Here is a 26,606-nt window from a genome sequence, read left to right on the forward strand (position 1 = left end):
TCCCTGTATCTTTGGACTCCATCTCACGAGCCGTTGAATTGGACCATGTATTTCCCCCGCGCCCCCGCCGCCCCAAGTTTCCCAGTGTTAAGAACTGTTATCATACTTAGTGCTGTTTTGCTCTTCTGTAGGTTCTAAGTCTTCACATCTCATCTTGAGGAGTCTTCCCTTTTCAGTGTGGCTCTCCCCTCCGTGTGTGTGTGTGTGTGTGTGTGTGTGTGTGTGTGTGTGTGTGTGTGTGTGTGTGTGTGTTTCTTTGGAGCTGAGGACCGAACCCAGGGCCTTGCGCTTGCTAGGCAAGTCCTCTACCACTGAACTAAATCCCCAACCCCTCGTCCCCTCTTTGTGTTTTTAAGTCTTTTCGAAGCTCCCAGGATCTTGCATACAAATGTAGAAATAAGTGACTAAGTAAGTACAGAGTATATAGGGAGACAGTTGAAGCGTTATTTAATGCAGGTTAAGGCAAACATACACACTTCCTGGGAGAGCCTGAGGCTGCATAGGTTTCCTCAGTGGTCTGCAGCGAAGAAGACCCTTACAAGGCTGACCTGGCTGAGGTCACACTCCGTAGCACCAATGAGCGCCGCGGGTTGCGCTGGGAAACCAGGCTGCCGCGGTAGGCGCACCTCGCGCCGCGCGGCCTCCAGCCGGTTGGTGGCGCTGTGGGGAAGCAGCCGCTTCCTTCCGCTGGCTCCTTCCTTCCGCGCCCGGCGTCAGCACATCCTGTTTTCGTTGGCCACGCTCTGATGGCGGTCACTGCTGGAACTCTGGCCATTTCGTAGGGCCGGTCCTCGCTCGGTTCTGTGAGGACTTGGTGCCTCCCTCCTTTGTCCTCTTCACTGGTCTGCGCATCGTCCCCAAGGGCTCAGGCCTTCCGCTGGCTGGCAGCATGGGCAGGGAGTCTCGGTGAGTCCGCGGGCGAGCGGCTTCTTGGTCTCGGAGGGAAGCGGTGGAGGTGGCGGCGCGGCGGGTGCGGGGCGACCGCACGTGTGGCCGCTGAGGATCTGGTCGCCTGGACTGCGAGGAGGCGAGGGCCGCAGATTCCCGTGGACTTGCAACCACCGGTTCGAGCCCTGAGCGGGAACAGACCCGCTCATCTCACCCCGCCCCTCCACGGTGCCTCCAGCCTTATCCTCTCCAGTTAACCCTGACCCGGTTCACTCTGTTTCCGCGTCGCCTTCACTACCTTGTTTGTGTCCACTCTAGTTTACTTTCATGCGCGCGAGGTCTTCTCTCCCTCAGTCATTTAAAAGCACGTGCGGGCATTTTTTTACGCACCTGCTATAGATGCAGGACTGGCTTTTATTGGCTTACAACAACCTGTTTCGTGAACATTTACTTCGCTGGTAGATTTCCTTACTTTGTTGCCTACTTCTTTGTGAAACGGTTCCCGCGGGCACCGTACGGTGTCTTCAAAACTTTAGGTGTTAATAACAGATTCAGGACCTTGAGGTTGATGATACCATCATCATCATTATTTTGAAAGATGAGATGACAGGTATGTATGTAGCCAGTCTGAAAGATGCTATGGTTCAGTGTGTAGGGAGAATGAAAAGTTTACGTTGCTTTTACTGCTAACAGCACTTTACTGGGTTATAACTTAGGTTCAGGGAAATGAGCAAAGTGTGAGTGGAGCGTCTTGAAAGTTTGCAAAAATAAAAAGCCTGGAGGATCATCCGGATAAAGGGTGTATCACCGTGACCACAGTTGATGTGACAGTCTTGTGAATCTCCCAAAGGCCATTGTTCTTCATCTGGCTGTCCAGACCTGAGATCTGAAGGCAATGTTTGGCTTGTTCTCCCTCTGCTTCTAGTTAGATTCTGTACTGTTTCCCCATTCCTGAAGTCTTTTGACTTAAAGGTGGTGCTTAATGCTAATTGTTCAGGTAGCTTCAATTTGATTCCTTCCTGATCTTGCCATTACAATTATGATATATTTTAAGATTTATTTATTTATTATATATAAGTACACTGTAGCTGCCTTCAGACACACCAGAAGAGGGACTCATATCTCATTATAGATGGTTGTGGGCCAACCATGTTGTGGGAATTTGAACTCAGGACCTCTGGAAGAGCAGTCAGTGCGGTTTTTTTTTTTTTCCGGAGCTGGGGACTGAACCCAGGGCCTTGCGCTTGCTTGGCAAGCGCTCTACCACTAAGCTAAATCCCCAACCTGCAGTCAGTGCTCTTAACCACTGAGCCATCTCTCCAGCCCTAATTATTTATATTTGTGTTGCTGGAACCAAAGTGACACTTCAGACCTTGCCATTTTTTGACTCAGTGTCTATTGGATCCTATTACTTTCAAAATGAAATTCAAACTCCTCAGACCTTTCCCAAGAAGGACTCTTTCACCCATTTACCTGTATACTGTTGTCTCCCTGGGGTGTCTGGCTTCTCTGTTCTTGGTTTCTTCAGGGAAGAGTGAAAGGCTCAGAGGTAAGAAAAAAGCCTTCAGTCTCCGTTCATCCAGAGCTTTCATGGGGAGTAGAATGAGGTAGATCATGATCAGAAAGTGAATGGATTGTTGCTTCCTAGTAATGGCGACCTTCAGTGGTGGTGAGGAAGGCTGCTGCGAGCTGACCTCAGGGCCTCACACATTCAGAACATGTGCTGGACCATAGCCTCTCCGTTCAGCACAGTCTCCCTTTCCTGCTTATTCTGGTCACACGTGCAGACCTCTAGTCCTTCTCTCTTGCCCTCAGACTTGACATTTAATTCATAATTACTTGAGTCCACGCTAGTGTTTTGGGCTACTGTGCTGCGTTCTTGTTGCAGATCTTGATATTTCTCAGCATCTTCACTTGCTATTCCTACCTATGCGGCCACACTCCTCCTAAGCCGGATGCTTGTTTTAGTTTCATGTTTTCTCTCCTGTTGCCTCCTTTGTCTGATTTGTTCTTTGCTTAGCAACAAAACAGTACTTTTTCATTCTTTTAAACTTTTGTTAGTTACAGGCTGTCTTAGTCAAGGCTGGCTTTGAACTGCCAGTTGCCCTGCCTTCACCTCTGAGTGCTGGCATTGCAGCCCCGACTCTTGAGTGATAACTTTAAAAATAGGCATGCTTAAAATTCTCCCAGTAACTTTTCCTTTTTTTGCTATGTATTGTAAGAGTATTTACTCATGGGACTGGAGAGGTGGCTCAGTGGTAGAAAGCACTGGGTTTGCACCAGAGGATCCAGGTTCGCTTCCTAGCACCCACATGGCTCCTTTTCTGGTTCCATAGGTACTTGCATACAAGGGATGCCCATATGCACACACACACACACACACACACACACACACACACACACACACACACACGTACTCTGGTGTATACATATACACATAAATTAATTAAAGTGTTTAGAGATGGGAACATGCTGGTCTTAACCGTCTTGATATAAGTGATCTTTCCTCAGTAGCTGAGACATCTTAATAATATTATAGGTGTCTGCCGTCATGTGTGGCCCAATACTTACTCAGAGTAAAAACAGTCATTGTAAGACCTGTGAGGTTCTCCATATTTGAGTATTTTGCTATTTCTCTGATCTTGTCTAATGACACTCTCTTGAGTCCCTTTCCCTCCCCCCTCCCCACCGGGCTGGCCTTGAACTCAGAGAGTTGCTTGCTTCTGTCCCCTGTGTGCTAGGATTGAGTCATGTGCCACACCCCTGGCCCACTGTCTAGCTTGTTTAACTGTCTTTCTTGCTGTTCCTTCTTGTACCTCTGGTCCAGATTCCTTCCTACGAGTTTACTCCTGTGCCTTTTGCCTGGAAGGTCTCCCAGTCTGGCCTCAAGCCCATGGTGATCCTCCTGCCTCAGCCTCCCATGAGTTGCCATGCCTGATCCCTGCTTTCCTTTCCAGTCTGTACACGTACAGCAAGAGTTCATTTTCTCCTAATTAAATCATCTTTTCTGTATTTGCTGAGTTTTCTTGGGTTTGATACTGTTCTAGCCATTACCGAAAACGGTCAGCATCTCGAGGTCGCTCTGGAAGTCGGTCTAGGAGTCGCTCACCCTCTGACAAAAGAAGCAAACGTGGAGATGACAGGCGTTCCAGGAGTAGAGACAGAGACAGAAGGAGAGAGAGGTCTCGGAGCAGGGACAAAAGGAGATCTCGGTCACGGGACAGGAAGCGCCTGAGGTAAGACGTCCAGTTCTGCAGAACCGGTAACACTGGGCATTCCCGGACAAATTGGTCTTCTCCAAAGCTGTGTTCTGGTTTGGAAGTTAGTGGCTCATTTGTGGGCCTTCTGCTATTTTCTCAGTTCTTGATTAGACCCAGGACTTGTGTATAAAGAGAGTCTTAAGCCATATCTTTAAGATTGTGGTTTTTGTAATCCAGAGAGAACCTTGAGGTCCCTGAGAGATTAAGGTAATATGCTCTGCTCCTGGAGGTTTTGCTTCTACCCAAGAGGGCCGGCCCTGTGTGAAGGGAAGCCACTACAGCAGACACTGGGGAGAGACGGGAAGAGCCCCTGCGGGCCCTCTCCGATATTTTAAGCTCGTTTAATGACTGTTCTTGTGCAAAACACTCTGAACGTTTTTATTTCACATTTACTCACATATTTACTGACAGTAACGTCAATAGTTACAACCTTTCTCAGTGACAGTGTCTTCAAAAACAGAAAGCTTGACGGCGTTAAAGTGTGACTTTGTCTTAAGAGGTTGGAAGGTGAGAATACTGTGGTCTTAATGCCTGGCAGTCTGAGAAGCAGTTACCTGTGACATTGTAGAGTGTGGGCGAGTTCACCTTCCTGTTATGTGTCCCTCAGACAGCTTTTTTTTTTTTTTTTTTCCTTTTTTCTGAGCTGGGGACCGAACCCAGGGCCTTCCGCTTGCTAGGCAAGCGCTCTACCACTGAGCTAAATCCCCAACCCCACCTCAGACAGCTTCTTTTTTTTTTTTTTTTTTTTTTTTTTTGGAGCTGGGGACCGAACCCAGGGGCCTTGCTTCCTAGGCAAGCGCCTACCACTGAGCTAAATCCCCAACCCCTCAGACAGCTTCTTAACAAGTAACAAATGCATAATCCCCAACCCTCTGCCCCCACCCTTGGTTTCTTTGTGCAGCCCTGGCTGTCCTGGAACTTGATCTGTAGACCAGACTGGCCTGGAACTCACAGAGATCCATCCTCCTGCCTTTGTTGCACAGCCACCACCTCCCTCCCAGCCCCCTGCTGATCTTTGACTTTTTTTAAAAGACTTATGTATTATATATGAGCACACTGTAGCTGTCCTTAGACCCACCAGGAGAGGGCATCAGATCTCATTACAGATGGTTGTGAGCCACCATGTGGTTGCTGGGAATTGAACTCAGGACCTCAGTCAGTCAGTGCTCTTAACCACTGATCCATATCTCTCCAGCCCAATTTTTGACTTTTGTAATATGTTTTTTTTTTTTTTTTTCTTTTTCTTTTTTTCGGAGCTGGGGACCGAACCCAGGGCCTCGCGCTCGCTAGGCAAGCGCTCTACCGCTGAGCTAAATCCCCAACCTAATTTTTGACTTTTTATGTGAGAATAAATTTGCAGATTTTGGGTCAAGGATTTCTAGGCTGGGTGTGGTTGCACATGCTTCTAATCCCAGCACTAGGGAGTCAGAGGCTGGTGGATCTCTGTGTTCAAGACAGCGAGACTCAAAACAACAGCAGAAACAAGACTGGAGATTACATAGTGAATTCTTCATAGCAGCGCAAGGGAAGAAGCGTCACCGTTAGTCATAAGAGTCTGCCCATTTCCTTCATAGGCTCAGGCTTCCCTGGCCGAGACGAGGAGCATGAGTAGCTCAGCCAGTGCTCCAGGGGGGAGCTGCAGCTCTGGCTGTGGGCCGGCTGACATGTAAAGTGCCTACCACTCTGCTGTGTTAGCGTGACCTGTGCCCTCCCGGGTCTATCTGTTTGTTGGACTTGTTTCCCACTCAGCCGACCTGGTAGCTAAGTGCGGCTCTGCCTCAATAGTGCACGTGATTGGGAGACCCTTTCCCGCTGGGACGGTCACGGTCTAAAATGACGGGTATCTTTGGCCACAAAATAAAAGAAAGGTCTTCTTTCTAGACGTTCCAGAAGTAGAGAGCGTGACAGAAGCCGAGAGCGAAGAAGATCTCGCAGCCGGGATAGAAGGCGCTCAAGGAGTCGGAGCCGGGGCAGGCGGTCCCGGTCCTCCAGTCCTGGCAGCAAAAGCAAGAAGGCTGAGAACAGGTAAGGCTGTCAACTTCCTCCCCTCCGCCTCTGTTTTCTGCCTTTGAATGCATCCTTATCGGCACTCGCTGTGAACGCTGTCAGAATGTTTGTTAGTTATGGGGCTTACACTTCAGTTGAGAGTAGTGGGTTCTATTGGTTTTACGCACCACACTGTGCCCTTATTTAATATTTACTAATGGGCAGAGCTTCTGTTAGTATCGTGTGGGGCCATGACTATTGTTGTAGGCACGCTGGTCGCTGTGCTAGGCAAGCCCTTGGGCGTAGGTGCCAATGGAGACAGGAGGCCTCAGGTCCCCGGGAGCTGGAGGTACAGGAATTCTTTTTTTTGAAAGATTTATTTTATTTATATGAGTACACTGTCTCTCTCTTCAGACACACCAGAAGGGGGCATCAGATCCCATTACAGATGGTTGTGAGCCACCATGTGGTTGCTGGGAATTGAACTCAGGACCTCTGGAAGAGCAGTCAGTGCTCTTAACCGCTGAGCCATCTCTCCAGTCCTAGGGATTCTTTTTTTTTTTTTTTGGTTCTTTTTTTTTGGAGCTGGGGACCGAACCCAGGGCCTTGCGCTTCCTAGGCAAGCGCTCTACCACTGAGCTAAATCCCCAACCCCAGTCCTAGGGATTCTTATTTATTAGTTATGGGGCTCATGATTCACTTAGAAACTCGCAAATTCTATTGCTCTCATACTCTGCGCTGTACCCTTATTTAATGTAGATCGTTAAGGGCCAGAGCTTTTGTAAGCATCTTCTTTTGTGGTGTTGTGCACCACCTGCTGGAGGTTCTGGGAACCGAACTCCTTTGCCAGAGAGCAGTATGTGATCTAACCATCAGTCAGCCGTGCGCCCCAACAATGGCTTCTTTACTTTTATGTGTGCCCTTTGGAGTTGCTACTTGGGAAAGCGTGGCCTTCACTGGTGTGAGTTTGTCGTGTGTCTCTTATGATGCTCTTGTCAGGTCAGCGAGTTTGCTCTCCAGTCTCCTACCATCTGGTAACGGTGCTCACTGAAACCACGAATGCGGTTATGTTGACTCTCACCTCTTTCCTGTTCCTGTTTTACTCAGTGTTGGCACCTCTCCAGTGTTGTTTTCCTTTGTAAGTTGTACTCGTATCTTACCAAGGCCAGTGTGTAATACTGTTGGGATTTCTTGACAATAAGCCTGGGTCCTAGCACTTAGGAGGCAGAGGCAGGTGGATCTCTGGGTTTGATGCCAGCCTGGTCTACACAGTTAGAATATTCCAGGACAGCCAGGGCTCTGCAGAGAAAACCTAGCTTAAACTAAACAAAACAGCAACAAAACCAAGAAAAGGAAGAGAAAGCAAGCAAGACGGAGCCACAAAGAACTGGATTTGTCTCTGTCTGTGTGGGGTGTTCTGCCTGCATATATGTCTGCATGCCGTGTGCATGTCTGCTGCCCTGGATCTCAGAAGAGGTGGGGCCCCGAAAACAGGAGCCACAGTGGGCTGTGCCTCTGTGTTGGTGCTGGGACTTGCACCAGAGACAGTGACTCCTGAAGGAGCGATTGGTGCCTTCACCGCTGCGCTGTCTCTGTCGTTTTCTCACGGAGAGCCATTCAGAGTAGTACTGCATTCACTTGCCTACCTCCGTTTCATTGTTTGAGATGGGATCTTGCTGTGCTGGTCTGCTTCCCTCAGGAGCTATCTGTCCTCTGCCTCCCGAGTGTCACTTTGTTAGCGCTCTGCCCCTGGATGAAGCCACTGCCATAATGCCGGTGACCATTCCTGTGCACATGCCCCAGCATACCTGTGCGTGAGCGTTCCCAGGCAGTCCATGTGGAGGAGACTGCGGCCATGACTGGGTGATGGCAGCAGGTTCCTCTGCGGGGGGTTTGTACCTCTACCCCAGCACAGCATGTGAGAGAAGAGCGTTCTCTCGCTCCCTGCCTTCCCAGTGTCTAGACTTGCTGCTCTTTTTATATTTGTGCCAGTTGGTTAGATATGCGATTATATTGTAGATTTTTTTATTTTAAGAATTGGGGGGTTGGGGATTTAGCTCCATGGGGGGCCGCGGGCCTGGCATGCGCAAGGCCGTGGTTCGGTCCCCAGCTCAAAAAAAAAAAAAAAAAAACAAAAAAAAAAAAAAAAAAAAAAAAGAATTGGGAAGAATTTCATTACAGAGAAAAGGTAAGAATTCAAGAGCTGATTTTTGGCTTCTTGAGGGGAGGGGCTTACTGTGGCTTTAATGTGCATTTCTTTGATAGCTAGTGAAATTATTCATTATTTGAGTTTCTTTTCTGAAGAACATGTTCATAGCTCATTAAAAAATTTATTTTTATTTAAAATTTTTACACACACACACACACACACACACACGTATCACGTGAGCCTTGTGCTGAGGTCAGAAGAGGGCATCAGATCTCTGTACCTAGAATTATCCGTGACGTGGGTGCTGGGAGCCGAGCCGAGGCTTTCTGTAAGAGCAGTCTGTGCTCTTGACGACCCTGACCCTCTCTCCCAGGCTGTATACCTTCTTATTTTTCCTTCTTTCTTTTGGACTGTTTCTCTTAGAAAATTGTTTTAGACTTGTACTGGTTGAATACCTGGCACTAAGTGAGATAAGAAGTGTTTTTAGTTTAGGGCTTGTGTGTTTTGTCACATATGAATGTGTAATGACAGTTATCATGGCACTGACATCCCCGTCTAGCCACAGAGGCTATTTTTATGAACATGCTATGCATATTTAACCTGAAAGTAGGGTTTCTGTTTGGTTTTGCACTGCTGGGGATTGATCCAGTGAGGTGCCCTCCCACCTGGCTGCATCCCCTCCCTCGGAAGGTAGCTTTTACTGTGTTTTCAGTATGTGCGTGGCTGCAGCCTGATATGTGAGGGGATGTGGAAATGTATCTGGGATGTCCTGCGCACATAAAGTTTCAGATTTTGCCTTTCAGATTAGGGCCTTTCAGTTTGCACTTGTGATAAACAGCGGCTGTAAGGATAAGCCTGATTCTGGGTCTGGTGGTGCCCTGGGGTGGCAGGGGAGAGCCAGGGGTCTGTTGTTTCCAATGGTTGTAGGCTCCACGGGGTTGCCAGGGGGCTGAACTTGGGTCTTCTTTAAGAGCAACAGTACACTTAACAGCTGAGCCATCGCTAGCCTGACGATTACCTTTATATCACTAAAATTAAGCCGTTTTCTTATGAGAGGCGTAAGTCAAATGTGAAGCCCCTTGTGATTTTGAGTATTACTGTATGTATGAATTACTAAAATTTTCTATCCTGTCTAAATTTTATAATTGTTTTTCTCAGACAAATTTCCAAATGTTTAGTAGTGTTTGCTATAAAAGATTGACTTTTCTCATATACCAAGGCATTTGTTGTTGACTATGAAAATGTGTTGATTATTGGAGGAATAAGAAGATGAGATCCGGGTCTGTGCAATAGTCTTAAGTCAGTACCGAGTGATGGGGGCGCAGCTGCTGAGGCTTGAGCTGACTTTGGTCCCTGATGCAGGTATAGGAGAGGCCTGACTTATGCACGTTGTCCCCTGACCTCCACAACACACGTGACCAAATGCTTTCCAGGTGGATGCTATCTCACTCTTTATTCTTTGGTAGGTCTAGGTCCAAAGAGAAAGCAGAAGGTGGGGACAGCTCCAAGGAGAAGAAGAAAGACAAGGACGACAAGGAGGACGAGAAAGAGAAGGATGCTGGGGTAGGTCAGCCAGCCAGTGTGACCGCAGACACAATGTTCCGTCCATCTGTCCATCCATCTGTCTGTCTGTCTGGCTATTGTCTGTCTGTCCCCCCTCTCACCCCACAATGGGTAGCCTTGGCTGTCGTGGACTTGCTTTTTAGACCAGGCTGGCCTCAGACTCAGAGACCCATGTGCCTCGGCCTCCGGAGTGCTGGGAATAAAGGTGTGTGCGCCCTACCCAGCCCAGAATCACCTCTGCTCACCTGTCTTTACTTAGAAAGTGTGACCTGTGCTTATAGTATCAAGTTGACCTAACACGTGTAGACCCAGGAATCTGGGCACGTTGGATCAGCAGAGTGGTTTAAGGGGAAAGCAGTTGTCACAGGGACCTGTGACTGAATCAAGGAGCCCACGGGAAGGGAAGAAAGGACGTCCCTCACATTTTCCCTGACTGCTACACTCATGCACATGTGCCCACACAGACGTGATGCACACGTAAATAAATAAAAGGGTTAAGGCGCAGCAGTGCGGTTCTCCTTACGTCTTTGCCAATGTGGGGATGTCAGATCTTATTTCATCAATGTGGCTGGATGTAGTTGATAATTGGAGAGGGCCTTTTATTCTACTGATGTAACTGTCATCGCCAAGGCCCATGGCCTCTGTCTGCTGTCCTAGGCCTAGTCCCGGAAGCTTCTAGTCTCTGAACCGTATTTTGGAGAATGTATTTAAAATTGCATGTGGAGTATACCTGCTGATTCTGACTTTGATTTTCCCTCTTTTTTTTTTTTTTTTTTTTTCTCTTTTTCTCCCCAAAGAATTTTGACCAGAATAAGCTGGAAGAAGAAATGAGAAAACGAAAAGAAAGGGTTGAAAAATGGCGAGAAGAGCAGCGTAAAAAGGCGATGGAGAACATAGGGGAGCTGAAGAAGGAGATCGAGGAGATGAAGCAGGGGAAGAAGTGGAGCCTGGAAGATGACGACGGTACCTGTGGGATGCGGGCGGTGCCCCTGGGATGCGGGCGGTGCCCTTCTACCCTGGGGAGTATGCACAATGTCAAGCCTACATTTTAACCGTTTGCCCATACCTCCTGTCAAACTGAGGGCTAGAGCCAGCGCTTTGTGGGTGTTTAGCACCAGGTTACTTCCCTAGTCCTGTTGTCACCATGAAGCCACCGTTGCTGCCCACTGCCACAGCTCTTTCATCATCCTAGGTAGACATTGCACATTAAAGATCTATCCGTCCTGTCTCCCGGGCCCTGTACCTCACACTGCTTTCTGTCTCTGATGAGAATTTGTCGTATTCCCAAAAGGTGCAGTCATACTACTGGTGTCTTCCTGTGTCTGGTTATTTTTACTCCTCCAAGACAGCATTTCTCCGTATGGCCCTGGCTGTCCTAGAACTCACTCTGAAGACCAGGCTAGCCTCGAACTCACTAACCTCTGCCTGCCTTGGCCTCTTGAGGGCGTGCAGCACCACGCTTGGCTCTGTGTCTGACTTTTGAGTTTAGCATTCTGTCTTAGAGGTTGATTCCTACAGTAGCACATTCTACTTTGTTTTACATGGCTAAGTAATAACTCAATTTGTGTATGTGATTGGGTCACACTGCATTAGTCTGACTGCCCTCGAATTCCCTATGCAGACCAGGCTGGTCTTGAATTCTGCCTCCCATGTGCTGGGATTGAAGGGGTGCGCCACTGTACCTGGAAGTATTTTGGGTTTGTGATCTCCCTACGTCAGTCTCCAAATCCTAGGAGCAGGGCTTGTGCCACTGCACCCACCCAGTTTATGCTGTGCTTTATCCGTCTGCCCACTCGCTATTAGACGTTTGAGATGCACCAGACTCGTACTGAGATTCTTTACTTCTAGACACAGGGTCTGCTGTGCTGTTAGGCTGGCCTAGAGCTCCTGCACTTACGTGATCGTTCCCTTGGCCCCCTGAGTGGTTGGTGTAAGCCCTGTGCCTTGCTGTATGGATATTTTTAAATGCTCCATTCAGTAGATGCTAACATTTCAATCTAGAGTAGCCTCTGGTAAGGATCACTGACTTTACTTGAGGGAGCACAGATGCACTTACAGATTTAACGGGTGTTGCCAGTGCATTTGCTGCCGTCATGACTGTTAGTCATGGGTCATGGAGTAAGGGCTCACTACAGTTTAGAGCTCCGGTGGGTCCAGCCCCATCTTCTGATCTTGATGCACCACGGTATGTGTGCGCATGCGTGCTTATCTTTTAAACATAAATGCACCTCCCAACATTCTGTACCTGAGGAGAGAACTGTTCTACTTAGAACTGAGGAGAAAACCATCTAGTTTCTGTGGTTCTGAGGCTTGAATCCAGGCTCAGCACGTGCCGTCAGAGCGCTCGCTACACCCTAGCCCATTTTTTCTAATTTTTTTTTAAAGATTTATTCATTTATTATATATAAGTACAGAGGACTCTCTTTACATTGGATCTCTTTACAGATGGTTATGAGCCACCATGTGGTTGCTGGGAATTGAACTCAGGACCTCTGGAAGAGCAGTCGGTGCTCTTAACCACTGAGCCATCTCTCCAGCCCCCTTTTTCTAATTTTGACTCTTAAGGTTTTAGTAAAGTGGTATCTTACAGGAGAGCAGAACTGTGGACCATTTTCTGTGAAAGTTCTGTGCACACAGTTTCTGTTTATAAATGATCATAATGGGAAGAGTGTCACCAAAAGACACTTGAAGGAAAAATCATTAAAGTGTCCTCTATGGACTTGGGAGGAAATGGCTGTGAGCATAGGCATTGATGTGCATGCACGAGGACCTGAGTTGAGTTCATTGCTTGAATCCATGGAGGAGAACAGCATCGCGCCGCCCGTGAACCCGGCGCTGCAGGCCCAGAGAGAGGCGCATCCCTGGGACTCAGTGCCCAGCTGCCTGGCTTAGGTGGGACGATCAGGCCAAGTGAGACAACTAAGGTGACACCTGAAGAATGATGGACTGAACTGACTGGTGGCCACCATATGTGTGTACAGAGTGGGGAGCCAGAGAAGGAAAGTATTTACTATAAAATCTGGGGCTATGGGTGTGTCTGTTTTTCGTATGTTAGAAATCGGCCCACAGCCTAATGCACACTAGAAAAGCCCCCTGCTGGGGAGCTAGCAGTGCGTCCCCAGCTCTAGAACTACATTCGAGCAGTAGGTTCATTTACTGCTCTTGAGATAAGTGATATCCTGTGCTCACTGTCACATGACGGTAATACATGGAGTGTTAGAAACGTGAGACCGTGTAGGTGTGAGCGCGCGAGCTGCACAAGGAGCAAGCTGTGCAGTGGTGTTTGCACAGTGAGAGGAGAGACGACGTGATGGCGGGCACGGTGGACGTGCCTGTCTCCTCTGTGAGAGATGATTGTAAACGTCCCGGTGTGCTTCTGTGTGAGTGCGAGTGTTCACACGCCTGTGCATACATGCAGGGGTCAGAGGGCGGCCTGCACGATCTGTTTGTCCGTCCACTGTGGCTGGGATTGCCTCAGGGAGTCAAGCTGTGCAGAAGTGCGTGTACCCGCAGCATCTCACTGGCCTGTGTCCAAAGAAGTCGCTCTGCTGTTGTAGATGATGAAGATGACCCTGCGGAGGCTGAGAAGGAAGGGAATGAAATGGAGGACGAGGAGCTGGACCCATTAGATGCCTACATGGAGGAAGTGAAAGAAGAGGTGAAAAAGTTTAACATGAGGAGCGTGAAAGGCGGCGCAGGAAATGAGAAGGTACGTGGACGTCTGGCATTGGTCACTTGTCACTTAAAAGTTAGTGGGCTCTTTACCTTAGGTGATCACAAAGAAGGAAGCTAGGCTGTAGTGAGGGGTGGGTGGTGCACAGCTTTAATCCTGGCACTAGGGAGGCAGAGGCAGGTGATTTCTGTGAGTTTCAGGCCAGCGCGGTCTGCATAGTGCGTTCTGAGTTCCAGGACAGTCAGGACTACGTCTCACAAAAACAAAACAACCAAAAAAGAACTGGACTAAGCTGTTTTCACTGCAGTTATTTCCTAAGTGGTGGTGGTTGGGGGTGGGGTGAGACGGGAGGCCTGAGCACAGCACAGTGTGCCTGGGGCTGTGGCGTCAGAAGAGAACTTGCAAAGGCAAGGGTACGCTCCTTCCTCGATTGTTAGTAAGTACCGTTATCTGCTGAGCGTCTGCCTGGTCGAAGAGTACAGTGTCGTGAGTTAAGAATGCAGTCCCACGGCTAAGAGTTGACTAAGACAGTTAAGAGCACTGACTGCTCTTCCAGAGGGTCCAGGTTTGATTCCCAGACCTCACATGGTAGCTCATGTGCGTGTGGTCCTTAGACATAGGCAAGGACATAAATTAGTACAGTTTTTTTAAAAGGATGCATGCTTTTTTGTTTTGTTTTGTGCCTGGAGGGTACTTGGGAAAAAAATTAAAAGTTTCATTTAAGGCATCAAGGAAGTAAGGACCTCAGTGTATTTTATTGGTTGATTTAAGCTCCTCAGAACAGGACTGGATTGTCTAATGAGTGAAACACGACATTTAGTAGAATTTAAAAAACATGTTAACGATGAGGAATGAGCCCATTTCGTAGTGAAGTGTCTCATGTTGGGCCTGGAGACGCGGCGTAGGGGTTAAGAGAACTTGCTGCTGTTGGCAGCAAACCCAGGTTCAGTTCTCAGTACCAATATGGCGACTCACAACGGAAACTGACTTTTGGCTTCCTCAGGCATCAGGTACAAGTGTAGCGCATAGCACCCATACACATAAAAAATACATTTTAAAAATGTCGTATACATATACGTATTCTGCAGTCAGTTCTGGGTACCTGAGTGTGTCTGAACTGTCATGCCGTCACATTGGAACATTCCCACAGGACAAAAGCACAGCTCTCTTGCTCCTTTAAAAACACAAATCATGGTAGTTTGAATTGCACATTGTGGGATCTAACATTTTGTATCTAGTGTTCGTGTATTTTTGAATCTCTTTATTTTTTGTTTAGCTTTTGCAAAATATTTTAATACTTTTTTTATTTTAGAAGTCTGGACCGACTGTCACGAAAGTCGTTACTGTGGTAACGACCAAGAAAGCAGTAGTAGATGCCGACAAGAAGAAGGGAGAGCTGATGGAGAATGACCAGGATGCCATGGAGGTGAGGCAGCCTTCCTTTTGCCTTGTATATGATCGTGTCCTGGGGACATTTCTGGCAAAGCTTTGATGTCCTGAACTTTGCAGTCATAAACTCCTGTGGGGGTCCCTGCTGCTCTCAGTCTCAGCAGGGGCGTGACGGGAGGGCGGGGTTGTGGGATATTCTGGTCTGTCCTCTTGTATCCTTTTTCACTCCCTCCTCTTGATTGGCCCATGTTGGGCATAGAGCACAGGAAAAGTGGTGAACTGCCACGTCTTCCAGTTGACCTGCACTCTAAAGGTCTGGCTAAGGGAAGAGTAGCAGAACTTACTGACAGAGTTGTGTGAGGTCCGTGCTACATTAAAACTTTGAATAAAGAAAGAAAGAAATTGGGTGGGAGAGATGGCTCAGTGGTTAAGAGTTCAATTCCCAGCAACCACATGGTGGCTCACAACCACCTGTAATGAGATCTGATGCCCTCTTCTGGTGTGTCTGAAGACAGCTACAGTGTACTTAGATATAATAAATAAGTAAATCTTTAGAAAGAAAGAAAGAAAGAAAGAAAGAAAGAAAGAAAGAAAGAAAGAAAGAAATTAACTTGAAAACTTTTTAAGGATTTATATACTCAAGTTCAAAATCATGGACATTCTTACCTGAGTTTTTTAGATGATGCAGTTTCCAGGTTCCTGGAGTTGCACAGAAACCCTGCAGAATTAGATAGCACATAGTGGGATCACACACAGCGTTGCACACAGTGGTTCCTAGGAGAGAGGAGAGCTTTGGCAACCAGGACTCTGACTTCCGGAAGATGAAGTAAATAACAGACTTTACTTTTTATTCCTGAAAATTCAAGTACTCCTCGGAGGAGGAAGAGGTTGACCTTCAGACGGCCCTCACAGGCTACCAGACAAAACAGAGAAAGCTTCTAGAGCCAGTGGATCATGGGAAAATTGAGTATGAGCCATTCAGAAAAAACTTTTACGTTGAAGTTCCAGAATTAGCGAAAATGTCTCAAGAAGGTAAGAAGTTCTACAAGTTTTATTCCTTTATTGTGACCTCTGAGCAAACGGTCGCTTCAGCGGGGTGTAGGAGTGTGCACAGGCCTGGCTTGGCTTTGGAAGTGTTTTAAGAAGTGCAGAATGGATTTAGTTCCATAGTTCTCTGGGTTAAAGTACCGTTCATGTCCAATTCCAACAGACTGTGCTGGCCCTGTTCGTATGATTAACAGCTGTCAGTCTGCTGAGCACAATCTGGGCGACTTGGCTAGAACAGGGCTGTCAGTCATTCTGTTACAATTGAAGAAAATATTAAAACCAAAATGTTGAAATTGGGCACTTGCCATTATCCTCATGTCTTGCGGCAGTGATTACTGTGTGCTGGGTGCTCTTGTATGGCTGTGGGCGTCTGTTGGATAGCACTTAGGGGAGGCGAGGCCTCTGACCCTTGACAGACGGTCTAATGAATGTGGCTAGATGGTACAAAGTCTAGGAGCTTCTGACTGGGCCTTTGTTTTCTAGAGGTGAATGTGTTTCGGTTGGAAATGGAGGGCATTACAGTTAAAGGAAAAGGTTGCCCCAAGCCAATTAAATCATGGGTCCAGTGTGGAATTTCCATGAAGATACTGAATTCCCTCAAAAAGTAAGTGTTGGTGGTTATCTGCACTTTTCAGTGTCCCTGCTACTCCGGGTAGTAGCCCTTCACACACATATCTCTCTGGATTTCAGTTATGTTTCTCTTTATGTGCCCTGGCTGTCCTGGAACTCACTATGTAAACCACGCTGGCCTTGAACTCACAGAGGCTCTTGCTTCTCCCTGCTAAGTGCCATGATAAAGGTGTCTGCCACCACACTGGGTCTTTAACTGTTTTTCTCATTTGTTTATGCCATGCATCTTATTGCCCGCCTGCTTGAGCACGCACACCACACCTATGTGTGGATAGACGTTAGAGGAGAACTCTGGGAGTCTGTCTGTTTTTTCTGCCACCTTATGGGCTCCAGGTATCTACTCGGGTCGCCTGGCCTGTGTGTAAGCACCTTTCTTCACTATGCCATCTGGTCAGCCCAGCCCTTGTTTTTTTCTGCTCTTCACCAAATAATGTTTTACCAGTGAATAGGTCACATTTAGAAGAGCAAATGCTTGTTGTACCCTGCGTGGGTTTAAAGTGCATGACTCTCTTTTTTGTTTTTTAAATGTAGGAGTGCTGTCTGCAGTAACATCTGCAGACCAGCAGAGGGCATCAGATCCCTTTATGGATGGGTGGTCTTGAAGCACCATGTGGTTGGTGGGAATTGAACTCAGGACCTCTGGAAGAGCAGTCAGTGCTCTTAACCATAGAGCTATCTCACCGGCCCGAAGCTTGTGATTCTTACATTGCATTCGTTTTGTTTCCTTTTAAGGCATGGCTATGAAAAGCCCACACCAATCCAAACTCAAGCAATTCCTGCTATAATGTCTGGACGAGATTTGATTGGCATTGCCAAGACAGGAAGTGGAAAAACCATTGCTTTTCTTTTGCCCATGTTTAGACACATCATGGATCAGAGGTCATTGGAAGAAGGAGAGGGACCAATCGGTACAAGGCTTCTCATTACCTCATTCTTTACAGATGTGTTTGTTGTTACATCAGAAAGTCATTGATTATGACAATGAGATGTCTTTGTATGCATTTCCTTTATCAATATGGCATTTGGGGCTGACTTCCCCTTACCAGCAGGTGGAGTGAGAACCTTCAGAGCTCTGGAGTGACATCTCAGAAGTACAAAAGCAAGGCTGGCCCAGCTCAGGTTAAAGCCCGGCAGGTAGCCCTTGTGCACCCGTCTGTTTGCTCACGTTGGGGTGTGCTCCCAGTCCAGGTCCACGCACCCCAGACCCAGCGTAGGAGGGGAGGTGTAACTCCCGACTGAGGACATGGCTGGCCTCAGAAGGCCATAGTGCTGGTGCTTCATGTGGCTTGGGTCTTCTGCCCAGCTTCTTTTCATTGAGCAGGGAGAGCTACAGAGCTTTGTCACGCACGCACAAGGCTCAGTCCTGCCTGTCAGTGCTCAGAAGGAAATGCGTTTGGGAGCAGCTGTGTGGCCCGTGTGTAGCCGAGGGAGTCACTTAACCCTCCATTCTGTGACTTGCTGTTGAAAACTGCATTCTGTTCAAGTCTTCTGAGGGCTAAGTAAGGTTTCATTTTCTTGAAGCATGTTCTTAAGAATTTCTTTGCCCTTCACCTCAGTCTCTGCCATTACTAAGCTTCTTAAACACAGTTTTCAGACTTCATACAGATAAAACAGGTTTGACTGAGACACAGGCCTCTGCCGAGGTTAAAGTTAGCTCTGAAGCATCTCTCCTCAAGGATCGGCTGGCTCTGCTTTTGACACGTTTCTCTTTTCAGCTGTCATCATGACTCCAACTCGAGAACTGGCTTTACAAATCACTAAAGAATGTAAGAAGTTTTCGAAGACCTTGGGACTGAGAGTGGTCTGTGTGTATGGAGGGACAGGAATCAGCGAGCAGGTAGTTAGAACAAAGCGCTCTGTGTTTCTGTACCTTCAGGTTGAACGATCCAGTGACTTCAGGGATTCTTTTGTTTTAGTGTTTGGTGTAAGTGCCCTTAAAATCTTCAAGTATTTGGTGGGAAACTAATTATAGAATAAATCATGTGTCTGTGGTGTGCCTGTAACCCAGTGTTAGCACTGAGGAAGGAGGATCAGCAGCTCGAGGCCTTAAAGCTTCAATGAGAGTCCCTAACAGGTTGTCTGTATGTCTGTCTGTATGTCTGTCTGTATGTAGATATGACATTTCTATAATTCTGGAACTCAGAAAAGCACAGGCAGGGGCGTCACTACAAGTTTGAAAGTGACTCTATAGAATGAGTTCTAGGCCAGCCAGGTACAGGTGGCAAGACTGTCCTTCACCCTTCACCTTCTAAGAATGAGTGATGCAATGCCTGAAGCATGTGCTTTGTAGAGACTGGGCGTAGCGTGACCAGGTACTGGTGCTGCTAGAGTTTACATTCTGCCAGCGGGGTAGATTGTGAAGATTCTTCCCACAAAAGACAAAGATTGGTGACTAGATTGTGTTAACCATTTTGCCACTTTTTTAATAGTCATTTATTTATTTAGATTTTAGAGATTTGTTTGTTTTATGTAAGCACGGTACACTGTCATTGTCTTTAGACATGCCGGAAGATCGGGTTCCATTACAGATGGCTGTGAGCCACCATGTGGTTGCTGGGAATTAAACTCGGCCTCTGCAAGAGCAGTCAGTGCTCTTAACCGCTGAGCCATCTCTCCAGCCCTTGCCACTTGTTAAAGTAACTTTTATTTGCCCCATATCATTATCTCTGAGGCTTAACTGCCTCTGTCTGCTAACTAGACAGCAGAAGCGGCCTAGAATGTTTTCAGCCTCTGAGACTTACTGCTGAATAAGCTCACCCTTTCTTGTTCTGGCTGGCTGGTCAACTCAGCTATCCTGGCTCAAACTCCTCTAAGCTGACTGATTCAATCTGGCTTCTCTCTCAGCCTCTGACTAAATAGCTCTGCTTGGCCTCAAACTAATTCTAGCAATCTAATCTAATCTTCTGACTCCTTCTCATTCTATGGCTTGTTTCATTTTCACCTATGTCTAGCTTGTTCTCTCTCTGTGACTTGTCTCCCTGTAACTGCCTGCCTGTCTGTGTGTCTGTCTGTCTGTAATGCTCCCTTTAAGTAACTTCTCTTTCTTCTCTTTTCTCATGTGAGTTGGGTATATCCTATTCTGTCAAATCTTTGTCTGATTTGTCACTTTGTCTGCCACTCAGCTAGATACCACTTTCAAACATGGGTGCTTCCTTCTACAAACTAACTTTACCTTAATTGATTGAGATAAAAGGTGTGTACTAAGGGCATGTCTTTATTCCAGCCAGAGCAGTCGTGTTGCTGGATTAAAATCCGCCTATCGCCCTGTGTGTATATGGGAACCTGTCGTTTGTGTATGTAATAGATTTGTGTGCTGAGTGTTACTGAACCAAGGGCCCCTGACTGCTAGCTTTAGGCTTCCGTCTTTTTTTTTTTTTTTTTTAAGATTTATTATAAGTACCCTGTAACATACACCAGAACACCAGACACACCAGAAGAGGGCATCAGATCCCATTACAGATGGTTGTGAGCCACCATGGGTTGCTGGGAATTGAACTCAGGACCTCTGGAAGAGCAGTCAATGCTCTTAACCACTGAGCCATCTCTCCAGTCCCCTCCCCCTGCCCCCTCATCGTTCTTAATGGTGATGCAAAGACTTAAGCCAACATTGACTGTCTTTGGTTTGGCATTTCTTCAAGACTGGGTCTCTTCGTTATACAGTTCTGGCTGACTTGGAACTCACTATGTAGACCAGCCTGGCCTGAACTCACAGAGATCCTCCTGCCTCTGCTTCCCAAGTGCTGGCATTAAAGGCATGCTCCAGCATCCCTAGCAAGAAAATTTTAAAACTAGTGTTGTGAGAACCTGCCTTGGGAATTTTTTCTTTTCTGCTATTTTAAATATTTAATTGTTCATTTTGCTATTTCATTTGACCACATGGTCTGTAGTAAGAAATACATTTATAAAATAACTTTTTTTTTCAACATAGCGTTTCTTTGCATAGCCCAGGCTGTCCTAAAACTTGCTTTGTAGACCAGGTTGGTCTCAAACTTAGGTCCATCTTCCTGCTTCTGCCTTCTGAGTGCTGGGATTAAAGGCATGAGCCACACTGCCCTCTGGGAAACAAATTGGGTATATTTGTTGTAGCCCTGGCTGATTTTGAACTTGTTGTGTTGCCAAGGATGACCTTGATTTCCTGATCTTCCATTTTCCACGTAATCCTTGGATAATAAAATTTCAAAAGCAGTCATCTCAGAAATATATCTTAGAGCCTATGCAGGGAGCGTGGGGTGTGTTTTTGCCACAGGTCAGGGGCAGGTGAGGGCAGTGCTGCCAGGCTCACCGTAGCTTTTCCATCAGAGTAGCCTCTCAGACCTCGTTCAGAGGAGAAACAGGAAGGAAGCTGCAATGTGGGCAGGAGCAGCCTGTGTGTTACTGTGATTGGTGTCCATACAGCTTCACTTCCACCAGAAAGGAACCGGGGTGTGCGTGCGTGCGTGCGTGCGTGCGTGCGTGCGTGCGTGCGTGCTCGCTTGTGTATGTTTGCCCATGCACATGCTGCAGCACATATGTTAAGATGAGAAGACAGCTTGTAGGAGTCAGTTTTCTACTTTGACCATGTGAGATCAGGGGGTGGAACTTAGGTTCGGCAGAAGGCACGTTTACCACTGCACCATATCACTAGCCTTATCATTGCTTTCCTAAAGATCTTAAAACATGTGGAGGAAACAGTAGGCCATCTGGAATATTTGCCACAGAAGGATTGATCTTGGTGAATCTGTAACTATAGGAGATGACTTTCAGGTAAAGATTCTAGAGATTGTAATTGTTTTTAGGGCTGGAGTGATGGCTTGGTGGTTAGAAACAGTGTCTGCTCCTCCAGTGCCCATGTGGAATTTAAGTTCCAGGAAGATCCAGTGCCACCTTCTGGCCTCTGCAGGCAGTGTATGTCTGTGGTGCATAGACAAATGTAGGTAAAACCCCCGTGCACATAGAATGGAGGACCGAAGGAAAGAGAATGGCCTAGTGTGTGCACACAGTATAACCTGTTGCGCGCGCGCACACACACACACACACACACACACACACACACACATGTCTGTAGGGGTCAAGCAGAGGTCACCCTGTCAAAGTACTCTTCCAGTGTCTGTTGTAAACCTGTTGGTTGGTTGTAGCTTAGAAAACCCTTGGTGTGGTTTCTTAAATTTACAAAGCTTTGATCTCTGTATTAGAATATATATTCGGGGGCTGAGAGATGGCTCAGTGGTTAAGAGCACCACTGCTCTTCCAGAGGTCCTGAGTTCAATTCCCAGCAACTACATGGTGGCTCACAACCATCTGTAATGGGATCTGATGCCCTCTTCTGGTGTGTCTGGAGACAGTGACTGTGTATACATATACATAAAATAAATGAATCTTTAAAAAAAAAAAAGAACATATATTCTACTGCTTATTCCTACCTTCCTTGGTTTTTTGAACAATAGTTGCAAATTAACATTTGTGAAATCCTTTAGTTTTATTAATTTCAAATTCCTGGCTATGGGTTGTCCTCTTCCAGTCCTGCCCACCAGTGCTGTAGCAGCCCAAGGGTCCCATACCAGCCACAGTCCCACCCATCAGTACTGTAGCAGCCCAAGGGTCCCATACCAGCCACAGTCCCACCCATCAGTACTGTAGCAGCCCGAGGGTCCTGTGCCAGCCTCCAGACCTGCTTAGGGCTTCGCCTTCTGTGGTAGAGCCACGCCAGGGCCCGATGCTCAGCTCTCACTCTGTAAGAAGTGTTGGGAACTCTGCTACACAGTCTCACTCATCCTGTCTCACAGATTGCTGAGCTGAAGAGAGGCGCTGAGATCATTGTTTGCACACCTGGCCGGATGATCGACATGCTGGCAGCTAACAGTGGTAAGTCACAGGTATCTCATCATTTGTCTTCTTTCCCTTTTGAACTTGACATGAGTTTTGTTAAGCAGATATGAGAAACCAACAGAGGGTTTCTATGTTTCTTCTTAAAGCTGTAATATCTTAAAATGTGAATTATAACACATTGATTATTGAATGTATTAATAAGTCTTTGACAGTTCAATTCGTATTCACAACTAACCCTGCATTTAACTTGAGTCTTTTTGTTTTATTTATCCTTGCTATTAAAAATGTGGTATCATAGTCTTTTTATTATAAAATTCTCACCAGGGGCTAGTAAGTTATAATAATAGGCAAATTAAGTTATTGCAGCTTCAAGAAGTTAGTCTTTTGTAAGCACTGCATGTTTTTAGCTCATGTGTTATACTTTGTTAAAATATTCCCTATCCAAACTGATACTAAACTGTTGACATTATTTAACTTCTGTGGAGAAAGGCCCTTGAGGATTTATAGACCTGGGCTTCCGAGACATTAACCATCAAAGGTAGGTGACCTAATGCTGTTTCCAGTCTTTCGAGGCTCTTGGCGGCTGGAGATGTTAGTGGAACACTGGCCTCTTGTGGTTTCTGAAGAAACAGCTTTTGAGGTTTCCATTGCAGCCTTCAGTGTGTCTGTGACTGAGTGCTGGAGTCTGAGACGTGCATGTTTGTGCTGGTGTCGCCTGAAGCTTGGGGTAAACGTAGTGCTCCCTGAGGTTGTTTGGTGAGGCCTCTGCTTGTATAGCAAATGGTGGTTTGGGGATGAATGCTGACCAGATAATCCCTTGGTTTTTTTTTCCACTGTTGTATTAATTAAATCTCCTGAAATTCATCTTGATTAATTTTACCTTTCCCCTTTATTTGTCCTTTTTGTTATCTTTTAATAACTATTTTATACATATTTTTGCCAGGTTCTACAGTTGGTAGCAATGCTTAGCGTATTAATCTTTGAGAAAGGGTTTTCTGTATTTGTAGTTTTTAACTGTGTAAGAAGCCAGGACTATTTATTTAAACCAATGGCAGCAATTAATAATTTAAAGTGTTTCTTTGTATAGAAAAGTATATTTGTATGTAATGCGTTTATGTTTTGGAGTTTGTGTAATGTTGCCCGGTGGTTGGTTTGACGTGCCCATGTAAGGTGCTTCTAGCTATGGACGTGGGCTGTAGAGTAACGCAGAGCGCTGCCTCTGCAGTAGTTAGCACTGGACCCTGCCTTCCACACATGCGCTGTAATCTCTAATATGCTCTTTTCTAGGTGATGCTGTCAGATAATGGCTGATGTGGCTCGATGCTTCATCTCAGTCTTAGTTTTATGATGTGTTTTGGAGAGGGCTGTTTTCTGAATTTTACAGGTCCTTCAGGCCCTATGATGGTATGCAAGAGACGAGTTTGACAAAATAAAGGGCCTCATACACCCATTGTCAGAAAGTACTTGCCACTAGACTAAGACTCAGACCACAGTTTCTTTCACTGTGTAGAGAAACTGAACCTACCCCTCGGCTCTAGTCAGGCATTTTAGTTCCCTTTCCTTTTTTTTTAAAGTTCTTTGCTGTCATCATGAATTGTTGCTGATAGTTAGTTTTCTTTTGGTCTCTCTTTTCTCTTCTTACCTTAGGTCGGGTCACAAATCTTCGAAGAGTGACGTATGTTGTTTTAGATGAAGCAGACAGAATGTTTGACATGGGTTTTGAACCACAGGTAATCATTCAATCTCTGTAATTTTAAAAGTTTATTCTATCCTATTAATTGTGAGTGTGGTGTCTGTGTTTGGGTGTGTGCACATTGGTGCAGGTGGGCGCAGAGGCTGGAAGTGTCAGATCGTCCTGGAGTTGGAACTGTGGTGATTGTGAGCTGTCCTGTGTAGGTACAGGCTGGACTCGAGGGACTGGAATTGGGGCCTCTCAGAGAGCCGTCTCTCCAGCCCTCTAAGGTTTTTAAGGGTTTTATTTTGTAACTGCTATGAGAATGAAGTGTTTGTGTGGTCTTGAAATTCATATTCATTTCCTGTTCCCAATACTATCATGTGTTAGCAGCATAGGAAATCACAATCAGTATTTACTTTTCAGATTAAATTCTTCAAACTTGTTGATTCCCCAGCAATCAGAAAATATCATTGGTCAAGTTGGATTTACTGATAATGAGATTCTGATAATGCGATTACTAAAAACTTTGATGTTTTGTCTGACATGGTGGCGCTATTGCTGTGAAATACACTTCTGTAAAGGGTGCTTGGCAGGCCCGAGGCAAGGTGTGCCCCTGAGAAATTATGCCATGCAGCAGCTCTGGTGTGAGGGTTATTTGGAGGAAGGGAGGGGAGTGAGATCCTGGAGAAGGGATAGAGGCAGACAGACAGGAGCAGAGCCGCGAGAGCAGAGAAGGATGTGGTAAACATTAAAAGGAATGGTTTTTGTCAGTTCCCGAGAGCCAGATCCCCTTGCTCCTGCCTCAAGGTCTGTAAGCCACCCTCTCCTGGCTCTTTCCCTTTTAGCCGCTGTCCCCTAGGCAGTAGTTACCATGCCATTTCCTTGCTGAAGGAATAAAAATATACTTACTAATTTCTAAATGCTGGGAGAGAGTTGACCATGTAAAGGAATCAGCAAACTGGGTTGAGAGGGTGGCAGGCATTTTCAACCTGAGGAGGGAGAGGAATGAAGACTTAAGGGAATTGACCCTACGGGGACATGAGATGACATGAGAATTCAGTGCTCCGTAAACAACTTCTTCTGTAGCCATATTTGGCTGGGGTTTGACATGATGTGAAATGTTTTACTTTTGTCTAATTTACGTTGATTTACATATTTATTCATTTCTTGTGTAGTGTGTTGTGTGTTGTGTGTGTGTGTGTGTGTGTGTGTGTGTGTGTAGTGTGTGTAGTGTGTGTGTGTGTGGGGTACAATTGCCGTGGTTTATGTGCGACTGTCAGAGGGCAACTTGTGGTATTGGTTCATCCCTTCTACCACAGGGGTCCTGGGTTCAAATTCAGATTGTCTGACCAGTGTCAAGTGCCCTTTCAAGTCATCTTGCCAGCCCCAGTTTTCTTTTCTTCTTTTTTCCCATTATGTAGACCAGATAGACTTAGGCTCTTAGAGGTCTGCCTCTCTCTGCCTTCCGAGTGCTTGGGTTAAAGGCTTACTAGGATGCTGTAGATGGACTTGTCAATTTTTTTAAATTATTTATTTATTTATGAATACAAGTACACTGTGGCTGTCTTCAAACACATTACAGATGGTTGTGAGCCTCGATGTGGTTGCTGGGAATTGAACTCAGGACCTCTGAAAGAACAGTCGGTGCTCTTAACTGCTGAGCCATCTCTCCAGCCTGGACTTGTCCATTATTTGGTCATTTTAAGGATCCCCTGTCTCACTGAGAGATCATTGTAATTTGAATGACATCAAATTGACATAAGAAATGGGCTTCTAGGCTTCCCCCCCCCCCCCCCCTCCCTCCCTCCATCCCTCCCTCCTTCCTCATTTCCTTTCCTCCTGTGATTGTGGGTGCACATGTATGTGTATATAGATGTGTCTGGAAATCAGGATGGCACCGGATTGTCCTTCAGGAGCTGTACACCTTGGTTTTTGGTGCGTGGTCTGTCACTGGGACCTGGCATTGCTGATTAGGCTCTGCCTGCTGGCCAGTGAGCCCTGAAGACCTGCCCCTCTGCTGCCCCAGGCTGGACTTACATGTGCATGGGTTTTACCTGGGTGCTGGACGTGGGACTCAGGTTCTCACGCTTACTCAACACATTCTTCACCTTCCCCCTCCCCAGCTCAGGTTGTCCTTTCCTTGGAAAGTAAAACTGAGAATAGCAAATTCAGGTATAAAATAAGTTTAGGTCTTCTAAGATAATGAACTTAACTGAATTTTAAGATAATGAATTTTAAGTTCCTCCTGCCTAATTTGAGCACTGTGTAAGTTTTTGGAGACTCACAGTATTTGCACATCTCCTTTTCTCAGGTCATGCGCATTGTGGACAATGTCCGTCCTGACCGACAGACAGTTATGTTCTCAGCTACTTTCCCAAGAGCTATGGAAGCGTTGGCCCGCAGGATCTTGAGCAAGCCCATTGAAGTTCAGGTTGGAGGCCGGAGTGTGGTTTGCTCAGATGTGGAACAACAAGTGGTAGGTACCGTCTGTGTTCAGGAATTCGCCAGTTCTCTTGGTGTTTAGGTAGTGCATCCTCTGGT

The 26,606-nt window shown here is 46.5% G+C and overlaps 1 protein-coding gene across 1 annotated transcript in view; it reads left to right on the plus strand.

Moving 5' to 3' along the window:
- The first annotated feature begins 720 nt into the window (after positions 1-720).
- Positions 721-26,606, plus strand: part of Ddx46 (DEAD-box helicase 46) — a 42,538-nt gene continuing 16,652 nt past the window's right edge. Inside the window, exons 1-14 of the mRNA XM_032884204.1 lie at positions 721-906; positions 3,936-4,124; positions 6,030-6,173; positions 9,750-9,846; positions 10,644-10,809; positions 13,404-13,555; positions 14,832-14,945; positions 15,775-15,940; positions 16,439-16,559; positions 17,318-17,493; positions 18,301-18,422; positions 22,348-22,426; positions 24,038-24,120; positions 26,377-26,541. Of these exons, the coding sequence (XP_032740095.1) occupies positions 890-906; positions 3,936-4,124; positions 6,030-6,173; positions 9,750-9,846; positions 10,644-10,809; positions 13,404-13,555; positions 14,832-14,945; positions 15,775-15,940; positions 16,439-16,559; positions 17,318-17,493; positions 18,301-18,422; positions 22,348-22,426; positions 24,038-24,120; positions 26,377-26,541 (1,791 nt within the window). The 5' untranslated portion in view covers positions 721-889. The remainder of the gene's footprint in view (positions 907-3,935; positions 4,125-6,029; positions 6,174-9,749; positions 9,847-10,643; positions 10,810-13,403; positions 13,556-14,831; positions 14,946-15,774; positions 15,941-16,438; positions 16,560-17,317; positions 17,494-18,300; positions 18,423-22,347; positions 22,427-24,037; positions 24,121-26,376; positions 26,542-26,606) is intronic.

This window comes from Rattus rattus, chromosome 14 (genome assembly GCF_011064425.1).
Source record: "Rattus rattus isolate New Zealand chromosome 14, Rrattus_CSIRO_v1, whole genome shotgun sequence".
Classification (NCBI taxonomy): Eukaryota; Metazoa; Chordata; class Mammalia; order Rodentia; family Muridae; genus Rattus; species Rattus rattus.